Source organism: Rattus rattus, chromosome 6, assembly GCF_011064425.1.
Source record: "Rattus rattus isolate New Zealand chromosome 6, Rrattus_CSIRO_v1, whole genome shotgun sequence".
NCBI classification, from domain to species: Eukaryota; Metazoa; Chordata; class Mammalia; order Rodentia; family Muridae; genus Rattus; species Rattus rattus.
This window is the reverse complement of record NC_046159.1, coordinates 25,542,023-25,560,065: the sequence shown is the minus strand read 5'-3', so window position 1 is coordinate 25,560,065 and position 18,043 is coordinate 25,542,023. Positions and strand designations below refer to the sequence as shown.

The following is an 18,043-nucleotide window of genomic DNA, read 5'->3' as shown; positions in this document are numbered from 1 at the left end:
TTAACATGTGCATTTAGCACATATCGACACGATCTTATTTTTAAGTGAGTTTTAACACATCCCACTCCTGCTTTAAATAGCTTGACCTCATTCTGGTCACTGTACCACTAAATAGAGAAATTTATTTCTGGCAAGGAAAAAAAAAATTTAAGATTCTTCTGCCATCTGCTGGAAAAACGAGGAATAGCAAGGAACTTCTCAGGAGTTTTCCAGGCCTCAGTCACACAGGGGGGCCAGTGGTCCCTGTGGCAGTCTCACTTTGTCTGTGTAACGTATCTTTGCTGCTCTTTCAATTCTGATTGTTCTCTCTCTCTCTCTCTCTCTCTCTCTCACACACACAGAGGTGGTCTCTCACTGCTCTCACTAGAGCTCACAGGTTTGGCTGTCTCAGGCAGACAGCAAATCCCAGAGGTCTTCCTGCTTCCACTTTCAATGCCGGGATTACAGGTGTGTCCCTCTGAGCCTCGTTTGTCAGTTTGTTTGTTTGTTTTTAATGTGGGTGCTGAGAATTCAAGCTCGGGTCCTCACACTTGTACCTGATCATCGAGCAAGTCACCTACTGAGTCATCTCCCAATCCCTGTTGTTCTGATTTTCCAGGGCACACGTTTAAACTCAGTTCGAGGGGCAGGAGAGGTGGCTCAGAGGTTAGAAGCACTTGCTGCTCTTCTAGACGATCCAAGTTTGGGTCTCAGCGGCCACATGGTGGGGGGCGTGTTTCACCAGTTACACCAACATAACACTGTCCTCCAGACTCTGTAAGGCCCCAGGCACGTGCATGGTACCCGGGCGTATGCGCAGCAAAATGCCCATCCGCATAAAATTTCTTTTTTAAAAACAACTGTGTTTGAGAAACAGATGAGCTGTTGTGATTTGCGATCCTGTAATTATGTTATTCTGACATAACATAATTATCATTATATTATATCATTATCGTTTAGTGTTCATTTGGAGGCAGGGATGATGGTCAGACACTTCCGCAGCCTCGGTCTGTGCAACCCACATCCAAGTGTCTCTGCTTTGTTCTAGTGTTTGCCGCAGGAGAGCAAATGCTGTCTGCGGAGGAAGATGGTCTCCTCGCAACGATGCAGAGAATATACTGAACCCAAATGTGAGGCTCCAAATACTGACCCCCAACAACAGGGGCCAGTGCAGAGCAAAAAGGCCACGTTTTCTGTGTTCTGTCCCCACCCTTGGACTTCCTGTTAGGTGACAAAGGCAAATGCACCTGCCATGCTGGTCCCTCCATGGTTCCCCATCTCCCTTCTCTTTCTCCTTAGTCTTTATCTTCTAACCACACTGTTCCATGCATTTTGCTTGCTTAAATGTATGTATGTGTGCACGTACATATGTGTGTATGGGTGTATATGTGTACATGTATGTATTGTTGGGGTCCATGAGTCACCCCACGCCACTGTACATCAAGCTCAGTCGTTCAGGGATAGTTTATTGACCATTCACTCCAGGACAAATCGATCAGGGCCACAGACCAGACTCAAGAGCTGACTAATCACGAATGCTTCCCACGGTCAGTTTATAAAGGCAAAAACCGCAATGAGCTCATGTGTAGGTGCAGGAAGTGCTTCCCAGTGGTCGGCTCTGACTCAATCTATTTTGGCTAGCTAGACAGAACAGTTCTAACTGACCTTTATTCCGATTGGTCCTAAGCGAAGCTTAGGGTTTTGGAATTTCTTAAGATTAACAAACCTCAAAACATAACAGAGTATGTGGTCAGACTGACCCTCGTCTGAGTTGATCTATTTTTCTGTATCAGTAACAATATAAAATGACTGGCAGGCATGGAACAAAATGGACACACACACACACACACACACACACACACATTCTTGTGTTGTCCAGGCTGGTCTCTAACTTTCCTACATCAACCTCAGGACTGGCTGGATGTACACAGGCGTGCGTACTTGTTGATTAATAAGCATTTGCTCATTTTTGTTGGCTGTTTCTTCCATTATGATATAAACTCACCAAGGCTTTGTCCTTAATTTCGGTGGGACCCTCAGGGTCTTGGACAATGCCTGTCATCTACTAGCATCAAAAAGTATTTATGGGGCCAGTGAGATGGCTTAGTTGGGTAAAGGAGGTTGCCACCAAGCCTGACCTGAGATTGGTCTCCAAGACACAAAAGGAAGAAGGAGAGAACTGTTTGCTGCAGGCTGTCCCTTGACCTCCACATGTGTGCCGTAGCACCTGTGTGTAGGCACACAAACACATGTAGAAAAATAGAATGTATATGTGAGATCCACTCATCTTATTTGATGTGTGTGAAGGTTTGGCTTACATATGTGAGAACTAAGATGGTTGTGAGCTGCTGTGTGGGTGCTGGGAATTGAACCCAGGTCCTCCACCAAAACAAATGCCCTTAACTGCTGAGCCATCTCTCCAGTTCCCAGTGGGGGAAAATTAAACAATACATCCTGGTTCTTTCACCTTATACGGTCACAGTACCAGGCTTTAACAGACTTGACATTTCTGTCTCAGCTGTGTGACGACCTTCTGCAGGCATTTAAAGGCTGCTGTGTCAGTGTTAGCAGTGAAAGAATAGCAATGTATGAATGAGCTGAGGCGGTCTTGGCCTAGCGCCTAGCTGTCTTACCCAGTCACTAAGGGAGCAAGGGATTCTACAAAAGCAGAGAGAGTTCAGAAGATAGAGAACCACGAAGGCTGAGTATAAATGTGGAAGAGTTAGGAAATCCTGTCAGAAGAGCCCAGATACTGGTGATTTATAAGTCTGTGTAAAATTATTTAATAGGAATCCAGGCAGGGTAGTGCACTCCTTTAATCCCAGTACTAGGGAGGAAGAGGCAGACTGATCCTTGAGTTCGAGACCAGCCTGGTCTACAGAGTGAGTTCCTGGAAAGCCAGGGCTACACAGAGAAATGCCGTCTCAACGAACAATATAAATACAACACATGAAAATATACATATATATTTACTTTTTACATATCACATACATAAAACATCAGTTCTTACATTGGTCCAGTACTGTATTGAAGAATTGCATGACAACACGTGCATGGCTTTTTTTTTTTTATGACATCCTTATTTACACATACAACACAGGATTCAGGAGTTTGTGTAACTCACTTAAGTGTTGCTGGTTCATCTGCTGAATACAAATAACAGATCAGTTCTACCTGACACTCCATCCTGCCCTGACACTCCTTTCAGTCAAAAAAAAAAAAAAAAAAAAAAAAAGAGTGCTTTCTTTGGTTTAACAATGTTTTCGTGACTTATTTGTTGTGTGACCTATCTCATCTGTAAATAGAATAATAGTTGTCCTTAACTCATAGAGATGAATAAATGAGACAGAAAGCGTTTTTGCACTCTGCCACACTTTATAGCATCATCGAACCCAGGAAAAGGAAATAGCCAGCTCCAGAGTTTTCCTTTTCTTTTTCTTCTTTTCCTGAGGTTACGAAAAAAGGTGCAGGCAGCTCCACCTCCTTGCTGAAATTTCTTCCGTCCGTCCTCTTCCGGTTAGCGAGGAAAGGATCTTATTTCACAGGACAAAGGCATTTCATTAATGTTTCAGCTTCCCCATCTTTCCCACCGCGAAACTGGTGATCTGGTGAGTTATTTCTGGAAGGTGACAGTCTCTGGGAGCCAGAGGTTCCCCGAAGCTTCACAGACCCAAGAAGCCAGGACTACAATTCCCAGAATCCTGCGCTCCAGGGCGCGCGCGTGCGCCGTAGTGGCGAAGGGAGTGGGGCGGAGTTGTCTATGGCCGTGAGTTCCCTGTGCACGTCCTGTTGTCCCGCTCTCTATTCTGGGTGCTTCGGTGCTTCTAGCACAGGTCTATTGGTAGGAGGAACTAGTGCTGAGCCTTCGGCAGCTTCTTAAGTCTTGAACAGGCCGGTCCCTCAAAGGTTAGGCTGTGCCCTGGTCCAGCGCCTTCTTGTTCCTTCCCTAGAAAAAGATCTGGAGAGGCGTGGAGGGTAAGAGTGTGAGGCTTGCGGGTCATTTGCCAGGCCTACTCCGGATTTCCAGGAAGCTCCGGAGAAGCTGTCCTCCTGACGTGTGAAGAAACCTGGTCGAAGCCAGGCTGGCTATGAAGAGCGAAGCTTCGACTTCTGCAGCCCCTTTGAAAGGGCTCGTGGGCCCTCTGCGGAGCAGCGAGCCCGCGCTCGCCCTCCCGGCTGTGTCACCCGCGGTGCACCTGCTGGAAGAGGCGGCCGACCTGTTGGTGGTGCACCTGGACTTCCACGCCGCACTAGAGACTTGCGAACGAGCCTGGCAGAGCCTGGCGGAGGAGCCCGCGAGTGGCACGTACGTGCTGGGCTGTGTTCCTTTTTGGATCCTTTTTGGGGAGGAACTCGGTCTCAGAATTTCTGGCATTGCGAGATTGGCCAACCTTACACCTTGCCCTCCCTAGGGGATCCTCTTTGAGAGAGCCTGGTTGCTCATCCTGCACCCACAATACTGCACACTGAAGTCAAATCATGCAACAGTTTGGAGGGACGCCACAGCCAATTCTTTGCTCACCTTTTCAGTGCAGGAGGACAGGGTGGACGTGTATTAAGTGTCCAGTCGTGAGGAAGTTAAGTAAGCAGGTAGCAGCCTCCTTTAGGAACCTTCCTATTCATTCCTGGCCTTGGCAGATCATGGAAAGTGGGTGTGTGGGGTGGGGGTGGGGGGCACACTGTTCTGGTATTGTTGAAGGACTGGGTGAATTGCCTTTAGGAAACCCTTGCTTTAGATTGCTCTTTCTAATGCATTGGCCTCCTCTTGCAGCTGGGGGCACCATTTCTCTGTGGAGTATAAACCTTCACGGTGAGGAGGGAGTAGGCAGAATAGTCAGAGTTGACAGCAGAGAAACAAAAACTGGAGAGACTTGACTGTGCTTTTAGGGAGTATAAAGGGTACACATTGAATGTTGAGGGCTTTGCTTTGTGGCCCTTGGATATAGTTTTTTTTTTTTAAAGATTTATTTATTTCATGTATGTGAGTACACTGTCACTGTCTTCAGACACACCAGAAGAGGGCATCGGATCCCATTACAGATGGTTGTGAGCCACCATGTGGTTGCTGGGAAATTGAACTCAGGACCTCTGGAAGAACAGTCAGTGCTCTTAACCACTGAGCCATCTCTCCAGCCCTTAGATATAGTTTTATTTTTTTTATTTTTATTTTTATTTTTCCTTTTCATTTTGAGACAGAATTTCTGTGTGTAGCCCTGTCCTGCAACTCACTGTGTAGACCTGGCTGGATTCAAACTCAGATATCCACCTGCCTCTGCCTCTTAAGTGCTGGGATTAGAGTAGTGCCACCGCTGCCCGGCTGGACATAGATGATTCTAAAAGACCACTTAAGTTCCGATAGGAGCACCCAGCCAGAAGCCTCACTCTAAGCCTGTTTCTCAGTTAGCACACTCTCAACTCCCACTCTCTGCCAGTGCGCACCCACTTGCTACATGTTCGAGGTGTGCTGTTCCCACAGGATTACCTTCTGTTTGTTCACTTCTCCTTCCATTCAGATGTAGAGATATGTGTTGGCCTCTAAAAGGTTTCCAGAACTTAACTTCAGGATGGGATGGCAGCCCATGAGACCTGTGGTAAGGCCTGGGCCAATAAATAACAGAAAAGGTAAAGGTAGTAGCCTCTGAGTTGATGGAGTAGAGAGAGGGGAAACGAGAATGAAGCTGACTTGTGTTTTTCCGTTGTCAGTGTTGTGGAGGTGAAATGTTCCCTGTGTGTAGTGGGGATCCAGGCTCTGGCAGAAATGGATCGATGGAGAGAAGCCTTGTCCTGGGTCCTCGGGTATTACCATGTTCCTGAAAAGCTGCCTCCCAAAGTCCTGGAGCTGTGGTAGGTCCCTGTGCTAGCATTGGGTCAGGGTGGGATTGTGGGGTCTTGTGAGTCAGAGTCTCCCAACTCGTTTGTCCTCATTCCTAGTCAGTTCCTTTTGAATTCGGGTCTCCTCACTGAGTTCAGACCTCACACCATGGCAATTATGGACAAGGAGCAGGCATGTGTGGATGTGGGTGCTCATGCATGTGTGCGTGGAGATCAGAGAACGGTACTTGGAGTCCTCTATCACTCTCTGCTTTATTCTTTGAGGCAGGGTCTCTCCCTGAACCTCATATTCTTTCGTAGCTAGGCTGAGAGCCAGCAAGTGCCTGTCATCCCCCTGGCTCTTCCCCATCAATGCTGGCATTACTGGTGTGGGTGGAGCCATGTCTAGCTTGTTACATGGCTGCCAAGGTCCCAACTCTGGGCCTCAGGCTTACACAGCAAACATTTTACGTTTTGTTTTGTTATGTATGATGCTGTTTTGCCTGAGTGTTAGTCTGTGCTGCATGCATTGTATGTCTGCACTACACGTGTGCCTGGTGCACACCGATGCCAGAAGAGGGCATTGGATTCCAGGGAACGGTGGCTACAGACAGTTGTGAGCCTCCACGTAGGGGCTGAGAATCAAACCTGGGTCCTCAGGAGGAACAACCGCACTCTTAACTTCTGAGCATCTCTCCAGCCCTCAGTCTCTAACTCTTAAAAGAAAGTTATTATTATAAAAAATAAGGTTATTTGTGTGTGCGTATGAGTGCCAGTGCCCTTGGAGGCCAGAAGATGGATATTTCAGATATCCCAGAGCCTGAGTTATAGGTGGTTTTGAGCTGCCCAGTATGGGTGCTGTGAATAAAACTCCAGTCCTCTGCAAGAGCAGCAATACTCACTCTTAATCACTGTCTCCAACCATCTAGTCTCTAATTATTATTATTACTTTAAGATTTACTTATTTAATGTATGTGAGTACACCGTCGCTGTCTTCAGACACACCTGAAGAGGGCATCAGATCCCATTACAGATGGTCGTGAGCCACCATGTGGTTGCTGGGAATTGAACTCAGGACCTCTGGAAGAGCAGCCAGTGCTCTTAGCTGCTGATCTCTAATTCTTAACAGTGTCCATGCCCCAGAGGGACAGGCTGGAGGACCTGGGAGGGTAGGATTATAGACATTTATGGTTTTGAGGAGAAGCCACCTGTAGATCACTGACTCTTCTCTTTTGGGGACTGTGTTGTTTCGGACACAGCATCCTTTTATACAGCAAAATGAAAGATCCCGAAGCTGTGCTGGGTGTGGCCGGAGCCTGGCTCCAGGACCCAGATAACCAGGGCCTTCCAGAATATGGATCTCTGGCCAAACTCCACCTGTTCCGGCTGCTGCTACCCTTGGGTCGCTTGTCAGAGGCTGAGGAGCTGGCCGTGGGCTCTGCGGCCTTCAGCGAGGAGCAGCGGGTAGAGGCACTCCAGGCCATCCACACAGCACGACAACAGCTTACACAGGAGCATTTGAACTCCCAGGAGCCCCAGAAGCTGAGGCAGGAAGGTAGGACGTCAGGGCTTTGTGGCTAAGGAGTCCCGTGGCATCCCCTGTACAGTTCTGAGTTTCCTAAGCCTAGGAACTTAAGACTAACTGTGTGGTATACAAACCAAGCAAGGCTCTGAAGTTGGAGCGCAGGGAGAGTCTGCACATGGGGAGGTGTTGCGGGGTCTCCTGACACTGACTTGAAAAGTCGCTTCCCTTTGGGGTCTGATCAGGCATCTCCTTGGGATCCTCCTGCTAGGGTTTTTGCTTCCATCATGCTGTCTTGGAGCCGTTAACTCCTCCTTCGAACACTGGCCCTAATATACACATAGCTTGGGCTGGAGAGAAGGCTCAGTGGTTAAGGGCACACTGACTGCTCTTCCAGAGGTCCTGAGTTCAAATCCCAGCAACCACATGGTGGCTCACAGCCATCTGTAATGAGATCTGATGCCCTCTTCTGGTGTGCTGAAGACAGCGACAGTGTACTTATATAATAAATAAACCTTTTAAAAAAATACACTCATAACTTAAATATGTAAATTATGAAATAAAAATGGCCTTCTTCAGCTTTGGGTCTTTGCGCCCGGCCTCCTATCTGCCTTCACCGAACTAGAGCTTTTGTTTGACTGTTTGTTCTCTTAGCTGAGGTCCACCATGTTCTTTAGCATATAGTTGTGCTACCCACTGGCTTCTGGTAGCATCCTTTTTAAGATTTATTTATTTATTTTATGTATGTGAGTACACTGAGCTGTCTTTGGTTGTGAGCCACCATGTGGTTGCTGGGATTTGAACTCAGGACCTCTGGAAGAGCAGTCTGTGTTCTTAACCTCTGAGCCATCTCTCCAGCCCCTTTCTGGTAGCATCCTTACGAGGCAGTGGAATGCACTTGGGAGAGGGATTGGTCTGTTCCAGGAACTTTAAAGGCCCTTGGCCTAGATCACCCTTCCTGCTCAGGCCTTTCAGTCTCTCTTGCCTCAGTCTGCATGTGAAGACTTCCAGGGCTAGAAAATCACTTTCTTTCTTTCTTTCTTTCTTTCTTTCTTTCTTTCTTTCTTTCTTTCTTTCTTATTATTTTTTTTTCTTTTCTTTTTTTTTCAGAGCTGGGATCAACCCAGGGCCTTGCTTAGGGCTAGAAAATCACCTGTCTCCCGAAGCAGGGCCTTCTGATTTTAAAACAAGATATATTTCATTTTAAATTACGTCTGTGCATTTGCCTGTGCTTGGATATGTGCGTGTGAGTGCGGGTGCCTGTGAAGCTTGATTAGAAAACTCGGGTTGCATCCCTTTTATTTGCCGCGTGGTGGAATAAATAAATGGAACAAAGATTTAGATACGGGGAAGATGGTTACAAATTAAAAAAACCAAACCAAAACACAGAAATTGACCAGACTGAAAGACTGTACAATTCAGTGAGCTTCTGTGCGGTTTGAGTAGCCATTTGGAGGAGAAGCTGGGGAGTCTCACACTGGAAGTATACTTTTCCATCAAATACATTTTTATGTGCTTATCCACCACCAGAAACAAAATATCCATTTCAGAGCAGAGCTAGAACAGCAATTAGTTGTATCCCCTCTTTCAGCACTGTCTGTCTTTGGACAGATTAGCGATCAGTAAGCCTTCTTCTTTTTAAAATTTACAGGAAAACCTGTTATTTTAATCAGGAAACTATAATCATGTCCTCCAAAGTACTTTTCTGTGTAGACCTTCTGGAATAGATTCACTTCTTTTGTTAGCAGGTTGTAGTTTTGGGGGTGGGGGGTGCCCAGGCCCACCGCCATTGTCTTAGTTAGGTTTTGTTGCTGTGGTAAAACACCACGACTAAAAGCGACTTGAGGAGGAAAGGGTTTACTTCAGCTTACATTCTACAGCATAGTCCATCATTAAAGGAAGTCAGGGCAGGAGCTCATGCAGAGGCCTTGGAAGGGTGCTGCTTACTGGCTTGCTCCACAGGACTTGCTCAGCCTGCTTTCTTATAGAGCCCAGGACCACCAGCTCAGGGATGGACCGCCCGCCACTGTGGGATAGCCTCACCCACATCAGTAATTAGGAAAATGTCCCACAGGCTTACCCACGGGCAATCTGGTAGAGGCATTTTCTCAGCAGAGCTTCCCTCTTCCCAAACAATTCTACACGTGAGAATGAGCACATCCGTAACCTGTGTGGCGAGTTCTGTCAGGATGGGCTTTGCTTGTTTTGGGACTGCTGGGATCATGACCTCATTCACATTCCCAGTCGTGAGTTCTCAACTGCCTATATTAAAGGCCCTCCGTTTCTCCGTGTTAACGATGGACCACAAGTATGGCTCTGAGTTATTTTACACAAGTCAGTCCATAATATGAAGAATGCTTACATGGATGCGTAGGTCTTGCATACGTCTTCATACAGCCTATCCTTAAAACATCTTAAGATAGCAGTGGACTTACTAGACCACAAAGATCCATGCAGCTCAGTGGCAGAATGCTTGCCAAGTATCTACAAGATCATGGGATTCATCTCCATCCAAATCAAACCAAACTCCAATGCAAACCAAACCCCTATGCAAACCAAACCCCTATGCAAACGATGCCTCTTTTTATTTTTAAGCTTTTAGTATTTTCTTTTGAATTGCTTAATGAGTTGTGCAAGGAAGTCATTCTCATTTGGTTTGGATTGACTCTTCAGATCTGATTTGCCTGACTCACCCTGTGATGACGCTCTGTCCCCTGGCCAGGTTCATTTCCCCGTAAGTTGCTGTCACTGCTGATGCTGCTTCGCCGGCTTTGGGGCTCTGCGGTGAGCCACCTTCTCTCCCAGCCCTTTAGAAAGGGCCTCCTGGCTGCCTTGATCCTCTGTCTCTTGGTTCTACGGTTTGATCCAGGTGAGTGAAGGGGTGTGGCGGCAGGGTCTGTGAGAGCCTGGGAGGGCGCCACCTCCTGTGACATTGAGCCTCTCCCACAAAGAACTAGAGTCTACCTCACCTGGAGGGGAGACCAGGCCCAGACCCTAGGAGAGCAGTTGGAGAACATTTCCCTGCTGCTCTGCATGCCGATGGACTCACCTGGGCCCTGCTCCATCCAGGGGTGACCTCTGATCAGAACGCAACGCTAAGAAGCTTTCTCATAGTAAAACCTAAATTAAATTAGTTAAGGTCTCCTGGCTCGTGTAATGACCCTGAAATAGTAAGTGAAAGTCTGACATATTTTAGACGATGTGGGGAAAAAATGTGAAACAGCTAAATGATAATCTGGTTTATAGACTTTTCCCCTGACTGATATGTGTCAGTCGTTTGGGTGATTAATCTCTTCTGCCCCACTGTGGAGTAGAGGTGAGACTCGGGAAACCACCTGTGTAGTGGTCACTCAGATATGGGACTCTGGGCCACAGTTAGGTGACTGACTGCCGTTCGAGAAACACAAAAACAAAAGGCAAGTCTTGCTGTGTAGTGCAGAATGGTGTCGAACCTTCTGTCTCTGCCTCCCAGATGCTGGGGTTGTAGGCGTGCACCACCAAGCCGGACTTTCCTCGTCACTCTCCGTGGGTTATGAAGCAGTCTGTACTTTCTCAAGAATTTAGATGTAGGATAGGATTGTGCAACTTTCAAAACCAAGAAGAAATGAGAAGCCTTTAATTTTCTTTCATCGTTGGTTGAGAAATCTAATAACCAGAGTGACTAGACCAGAGCCACACAGTTCGCCTAGTTTTAAACCTTTGACTTTAAGTCCCTGTTTTCCTCACCTTCCCTCTCACTTGTTGGACTCTGAGCAGAAATGTCCTCTCTGGACAGCTCTGTTGGTTATACAAGAAAGCCACCAGCAGCTTCCAGAAACAGGACAGAAATGAGGGGCGAGCAGAGACACCCCTACCGTGGGAAGCACATTCTCAGTGCTGGAAAAACACGTTTGAAAAGGGGAAGTTCAGTTCCTGTGATTTCCCATCTGTCCTTGACTCTCTACTTTGCATAGTTGATAAGAATTTAGTAGAAGTTCCTTATGACTTCCCCTAAACCCTGATCTCCTAAATGGTAACCAAGAAAACCATTTAAACTTAGGTGTGTACTGAGCAGCTCGGAGCTTCCTCAGGAGAGGAGGACCCGCAGGGGGGTGGGTGGCGCTGCAAATAGAATTTGGGGAGAAGAAGGTCAGTTACTTTAAAGAAAAATAACAGGTATGGAGGGCTGGGGGTGGAGGTAGGCAGCATGTGGCATACATACATGTAGGAAGGACTGGGTTGCATCTCCAGCCTTAGAGGAATAAACACCTTTCCTCCCACTGCTCCCACTATGCAAGCATGCGTGTGCGCATGTCTATATGTGTGTGCGTGCGTTTGTGCATGTGTGTGTATGCATGTGCGCGTGTATGTGCACTGTTGGCTACTCCACATGATGATGATAAGGATGACAGTGGCCAGGGATTAAGTTGAGGCCCTCAGCCCTGAGGAGTGACTCTTCTGTCACTGAGCTGCAGCCCCAGTCCTTCTGCTGTAGTTTTTGAGTCTCTTCACTGACCGTGGAACTTGCCTTGGGGTTGCAGGTATGTGCTACCCCATGCCTGGCTTTCAAGTGAGTATTTAGGATTTGAACTTAGGTCTTCACACTTTTTGGCAAGTACTTTACGGAGCCATCTCCTTAGCCCTAAACACTGCTCCCCCCACTTAGAGGAGCAGGTCTGTGTGTGTCTCATAGCCTTGCCCAGGCTGGCCTCCAGTCCCAGCTGAAGCCCCTGTCCTAGCTCTCTAAGGTGCTAGGGTGTTTAAGAGAGAAATATGTATTCCTTATTTTGGAGGCCAGGGATGAGCTCAGATACCACACTTGCCTGGAATGTACTAAGGCCTGGGTTCAGTTCCCAGCACCACAAAGAACTTGGTGTGATGGCTCCCACCTGGAGTCCCAGCACAACTCTGTCATCCTTGCCCAACCTGGCCAACCTCCCCAAATCAAACTAAAAGTAGAAATATGTATTTTTTAAGTCTGTAATCCAAACAAGGAAACGAAACAAATGGTAGTTTGTTTTGTTTTGTTTTTTTAAATTTTCAATGTCGTTAATTCGTGGTAAAATAGGTCAAACTGTCCTAAGGCTTCAAACTGAAAGGCACAGAAAGGCACAAAGTGCAGTGAAATTTTTCCAAATGGCTCTCCCTAGTGGTAGACGTTGCTCCCATGGTTGTTAATTATTTCTTTCAGGAAGTGGAGTTGGGGCTTAATAGACATTTTTTAGACTTAAAAAATATGTATGAGGCTGCATATATATATGGGTACCACATGCATGCCTGGTTTTCTTGGAAGCCAGAAGTGTCAGATACCCTGGAACTGGTCGTGAGCCTCTAATGTGGGTGCTAGGAACTGCGCCCAGGTCTTCGCAATAGCAGCAAGTGCTCTTAACTACTGAGCCATCGCTCCAGCCCCGAAGAAAAATTTTAACAGAGGCCTAAGCATGGAAAGTTAGGAAAGAGGCATTTGGAAGAAAGCAAGACACACCTGAGATACGCCCGACACCGGAAGCACGGTGTAGGCTTCTGAGAGTCACCAGAGGTTGTGTAAATGCCAGAATGATTAAGATGTAATAAATCTGGATTTTTTTTTCTAGAATATTTAAAGTTATTGTAATTCAACTGGAAAAAAATTTCAGAGAAAGTGAGATTTCTTGTTGCGGAGGAGGAGGCTGCGAATAGCAGGAAGCCGGGCTGTTTTCTGGCTGCCTCGGAGGGGCTGAGGGAAGAGCACTCATGATAGTCTCTCCTTTCCCACAGCAGCTCCTTCTTCACTGCCCTTCCTCTACCAGCTGACCCAGCTCTTCCGCCGGATCCAGAAGGCCATGCTTTCTCGGCTCTACCCGCTCACCCTCCGGGACTGAGTGGTCCTACGTGGCTGCCTCTGCTTCTTACAGTCCCCATCTACAGAAGCGGAAAAGCCGAGCCCAGTGGCTGAGTCCCAGATGGCACCATGGCAGTGGGCCCATCGTTCTAGGAGGAGGGGCCAAGGCAGGAGAGCCATGGCTTGCCTGTGAACCCGCCCTTCCGTATTCCACTGTGGCTGGCCTCAAAAGGAGTGTGTGAACAGTGGTGCCCGAGGCCAGCGCACAGAACTCTGCCACAGCTCCTCAAAAAGAAGGGGTTTAGGAGCAGGGACTGGGTCTTGAGACATTCTGGTTTCTTGACAAAGGCAGAGGGTGACCTTCCAGATCGGGCGCTGGAGGAGCTGGGATTCACAAACGTGGTGGAGCGGCCCTTAGCCATTTACCTCTGAAATCCCTCCACAGCTCAGTACCTGAATTCAGTAAAACTGGAGTCCTCTCTTCCCCCACGCCCCTCCCACAGAGGCTGGGATCAGTTCACCATCCCCTCCCATTGGTCCAGCTTTCTGCTAGCGGCATTTTTCTGTTCAGACAGGATGTGGCTTCTGACCCACCCAGGTAGCCACATGAGCAATGTGAGCCTGCCTGACCTTATCTCTGGGGAATGTGATCTTTCTTGGTGCCGCTGAGTCTTAGCACAGTTTGCCAGCATGCCTGGGGCGTGCACTGCTCACTGGGACCCACTGTCTTCCTACTCTACCCCACCACCTTTTGACCTGTCCAGCCCCCCGTGTCTCACCACTGACTCACCTTGGTCCTTTCTCAGGGTCCTAGTTGTCCGTTGTTTGAATAATGCCCAAGTCTCTCTGCTCCTGTGCTGTGAAAAGTAGGCCAGGCGCAGGGCTGGGAGCTGAAAATGGAACTGGGTAATCAGGTGAGCTGTAAGATCCGAGGGGGCTGGGGGGGGGGTCAGAGGGACAACCCCAGGGAGGAGGCACTGCGCAGGCCTCAGCATGTCTGTGTAAGAAAGTGCAGAATACTCTGGTGCCGCCAGGATGGAGGCCCTCAGCCGGCCACACCGGATGGCAAGGGTGCCGAGAGGGTTTGCTAGCCTTTCTGTTGGTTGATTTTTAGGGACTGTGAGTCTAGCTTTTCTCTAGAAGAGGAAAACTCTCAGACAGAATTCCATCGAAATCCTGAAGACTTGGGAACTAGAACCATCTTACAAAAAAAACAAAAACAGACCCTAGATCGCTGGGGAGAGAAAAGGATTCCGGAAGGTTGAAATCCCTTGGCCACGATTCCTTCACTGTTGCCCAACTTGGCCCAGAAGGCCTGGGCTCAAGTGCTGAACTCCACCCTCCAGCCTCTTGAGTGTCTGTGACTCACACACCTTATGACAATGGTTTTGAAATGCGGATCTGCATGTTCACTGCCCTAGAAGAAACTCCTTAATGGCTTCCGTGGCCCACAGGATAAAAATCCAGATTCTTTTCAGTGGAAACTTAGGTCCAGTGTTCGCAGGCTTGGCTGACGGCTCCTTTGCCGTGTTGCCCTGCTCCCTCAGCAGGCTGCGTTCTAGCTGCCAGGCCCTCCTCAGGCCTCTCTGTCATGGTTTCGCTGTAACTGCTGGAGGGTCTTTAGCAGCTCTGCCCCAGATCCTTGGCTTTCCAGGCTCCCTCAAGAGCTACCCAGCATCCTTTGCTTCCCAGCCCTGCCTCCCGCCCCTCCTGCAGGAAAGCGTGGTGGTGGCAGGACTGTTTGCCTCTGAAGCCGGAGAACAAGGCTGCACAGTGTTTGAGTCAGGCTCACGTTCCTGCTCTGCTGTGTGGGTGACTGTTGGCCAGGGCTCAGCCTTCTCGGCTACAGGTTGGTCCTCTTCTCACAGGGCTCTTCCATGAGTGAATGGGCTACTTGGGGCTCTTTGGGCACTTTCCACAGCCCTGAGGGACAGTTCTTGTGAGCCGTGGCTATTCCCAGGCACAGGGGTGAGTGAGTGATGGGCATGTGCTTCTGGTGCCTGCGCTGTCCTGTGCTGTGAAATCCTGAACTGATCAGATCCGCTTGTCTTTCTCCTGATGCTCCTCAGTGTCGCTCTGCTGGTGGCCCGTGGGGCTCTGGCTATTTTACCTGACTGCTGCAGGGCTGTCTGTACCCTCACTGCCTGCCTGTCAGGTGAGGAACTCGAAGCCCAAACTGCTGCTGTTACTTTGACCTTTCCAAGGATGTAGGCTGGTCCTCAGCTCTGGGCTTAAGAGGTCAGAGTGAAGGGAGGGCCGGCCTTGTTTGTTAGGCCAGCACTGCAGCCATCAGCCAAAGGCAGCTTTTGAGCATTTTGAGTTGTGGCTCACCCATGTGGACACATGCTGTAATTGTAAAACATACACACTGGATTTCAAAGACCAAGTACAAAAAAATAAAAATAAAATAAAAAAAAAACTGGAAGATTTTTATATTGATTATGTTGAAATGATAATATTTTGGATATATTTGGTTCAATAAAATTGAATAAGCTAATTTCAGCTGCCTCTGCTTTCTGTAGTGAGACTTCTAGAATGTTTAAAATGTCTTACGCTGCGTGCACTTAGATAGCACCGTCCAAGACACCACACACACTGGCTGGTCTCAGAGGGGGATCAGTGTCCACGAAGAGCAGTGCATGCTGGGACTGGGAGATGTCGGGTCTAGAGAGTCTCAGTTGCAGATGGTATCTTGCAGCCACCTTCTCTTTTAGTTAACGAAACTGAGACTCAGAAAGGTGAAACCATCTGTCCTAAGTCACAGCCTGAATAAGACCCAGGCCTCCTGACCCTCTAGTGTTCTATCACTGCCCCCCCCCTTCACCTGCAGTCTTCTCTGTCATTCTCTAGCTGGAGTTCATTGTTAATAGGCAGATGTACCAGGGAGAACTAGATAGAATTGACCAGCTCTCCGGTGTCTGCAGTGTGTGACAGGGAACAGACATTCCAACTTAAGGAGTGCCTAGGACGGCAGGAGCAGCTGTCCCATGTTAGGCAGGAGGCTGGGCTGGTGTGGTGGCCGGATCAGGTTGGGGTGGGCAGGCAGCAGGATAGCCAGCTCCTGAAGGAGATAGGAACTTCTAAGAAGATGTGACGTGTAACATGCCCTGCTTTTTGCATGTGTATGTCTGCACGTATGTATACGAAGGCCATTAATATGTTATAGTTCTATGCATACAAAACAATGCATGAGGTGTAGAAGGGTCATCATGGGGAACAAAGCCTGTCCCTTCTATGCATTCATTCCCATGTCCCGTTTCCTGCCCCAGAGGGAACTGCTGCTGGGTCCTCAGCTGTGTTCACCCCTCCTTCAAGTTTTCCTTTCTCTTACATAATGAAAGCACACTGTTTTACACACCCTTGCCACACTTAGATAAAACAAAGGAAAACCAAAACTGACTTCATTGATCAAGGTGACTTTGCTCCCTGTGCACCCAGGCAGACCTGCCCCATTTTTCACAGTTGTGTGTCAAGATCACTTTCTCCTTTAGAAACAAAAGCAGGCCCTGGGGAGATGGCTCAGTGGTTAAGATCACTTGTAACAGTGCAGAGGACCTTGGTGTTCTGGGCGTGCACGTGCTGGTTCAGTCATCAGCATCTTCAATTCCAGGGGATCTGACCTCCTCGGGTATCAGGCACACAGTGGTACACATACACACATGCAGGTAAAATGCTCATGCACATAAATAAGCCTATGAGTTAAGAAAACAGCCCACCTACTGACCAGCCAAGTTTTGTGATGGTGTCTGGCCACATGGCCTGGGTTGGCCAATAGACTGCAGGATGAGGTGATGGTTCTGCTTCAGCCTCCTGGGTGCTGCCACCACTGGCCTCCAAAGACGATGCTCAGAGCTCTTAACAGTTGCAGGCAAAGGGCGGCTGCTCTGGCCACCTGGGTACTGCCCGGGCAGCAGTGTTGGTGTGTCTGGGTGGAGGGCAGGCCGATGCATACTCTGGACTTGGAGGCTTCTCCTAAACCCAGTCTCTCTCGAATGCTGCCAGAAGAAATGGCTGAAAGAGAAAAGTATGGGAACGGCGTATGGGGAACGGTCAGCCTGGCTCTCTACTCTTCGTATGGAAAAGCTGCAGCAGGGTCAGTGGGCTTTGACCTCTGCCTTAGGCAGGCTGCCTGTTCCTTGCCCTGGCTATTCTCACCCTGCTCGTCGGAAGACAGCTGAGAAATGCTTAAGTGTGGGCCCCTATGTTCTCTCCCTCTGTGTTTTGTCTCCCTCCCTTGGTCCTTCGAATTAGAGGTTAAATGCCATGCGCACGATGCTTTGAGAAGTTTAGTAAGACCTGCCCTGGATTAAGTAGATCCAGATGTTAGCCTCCAGATAAAACACATGCTCCGCTCTTTTATGGCCCTGGGGGTTCTGGGGGGGGGTGTCTCACTCCTGCTAACCATAACCTCTCTCAACTCAGATACCGTTTTCCCTGCCTTAAAGCATTGCCTCAGCTTGTCCACCTAGCTGAGGTCTTGCTTTTCACAGCCTTAGTTGGTTCTGAGAGAGAGAGAGAGAGAGAGAGAGAGAGAGAGAGCATGCCTATCATTATAGTGATTGTTCTATATTATTATCAAGTATGTGATTAATTTCATACCATATCCAATTTATAAACTTAACATATTCAGCCATTATATATGTGACAGCCATTATATATGTGACCGCCATTATATATGTATGGAGGTCAGAGGAAGACAACCTGTGAGAGCTGGTTCTTTCCCTTTACCATGTGGGTCTTGGGAGCTTGGGGCTTCAGGCTGGGCTGTAAGCACCTTTACGCCCTGAGCCATCTTGCTGGCCCCCAATTTATTATCTTTATCATATATATGTATATAATAAATATGGAAAGGAACACACACACACATCTCTATATTAAGATTGTCCACTATCCTAAGTCTCAGGCACCCACTAGGGGAGAGTTTCATTTCT

At 48.2% G+C, this 18,043-nt stretch overlaps 1 protein-coding gene across 2 annotated transcripts; it reads left to right on the top strand.

Annotated features, from left to right (window-relative positions):
• Window positions 1–3,717: 3,717 nt before the first annotated feature.
• Pex26 (peroxisomal biogenesis factor 26) lies at window positions 3,718–15,609 on the top strand. 2 transcript variants are annotated; one of them, XM_032905756.1, is made up of 5 exons: window positions 3,718–4,285; window positions 5,683–5,823; window positions 7,050–7,345; window positions 10,035–10,181; window positions 13,049–15,609. In XM_032905756.1, the coding sequence occupies exons 1-5, from the start codon at window positions 4,068–4,070 to the stop codon at window positions 13,150–13,152; spliced, it is 906 nt and encodes a 301-aa protein (XP_032761647.1). In that variant the 5' UTR covers window positions 3,718–4,067; the 3' UTR covers window positions 13,153–15,609. The 2 variants fall into 2 exon arrangements, with proteins under 2 accessions (XP_032761647.1, XP_032761648.1); XM_032905757.1 differs by having other exon boundaries at window positions 13,052–15,012.
• The last annotated feature ends 2,434 nt before the right edge of the window (window positions 15,610–18,043 follow it).

Coding starts and splice junctions, on each gene's coding strand:
- Pex26 (XM_032905756.1), top strand. CDS start 4,068: ATGAAGAGCGAAGCTTCGACTTCTGCAGCCCCTTTGAAAGGGCTCGTG. Junction 4,286..5,682: donor GAGGAGCCCGCGAGTGGCAC/GTACGTGCTGGG, acceptor TTCCGTTGTCAG/TGTTGTGGAGGTGAAATGTT. Junction 5,824..7,049: donor CCCAAAGTCCTGGAGCTGTG/GTAGGTCCCTGT, acceptor TTTCGGACACAG/CATCCTTTTATACAGCAAAA.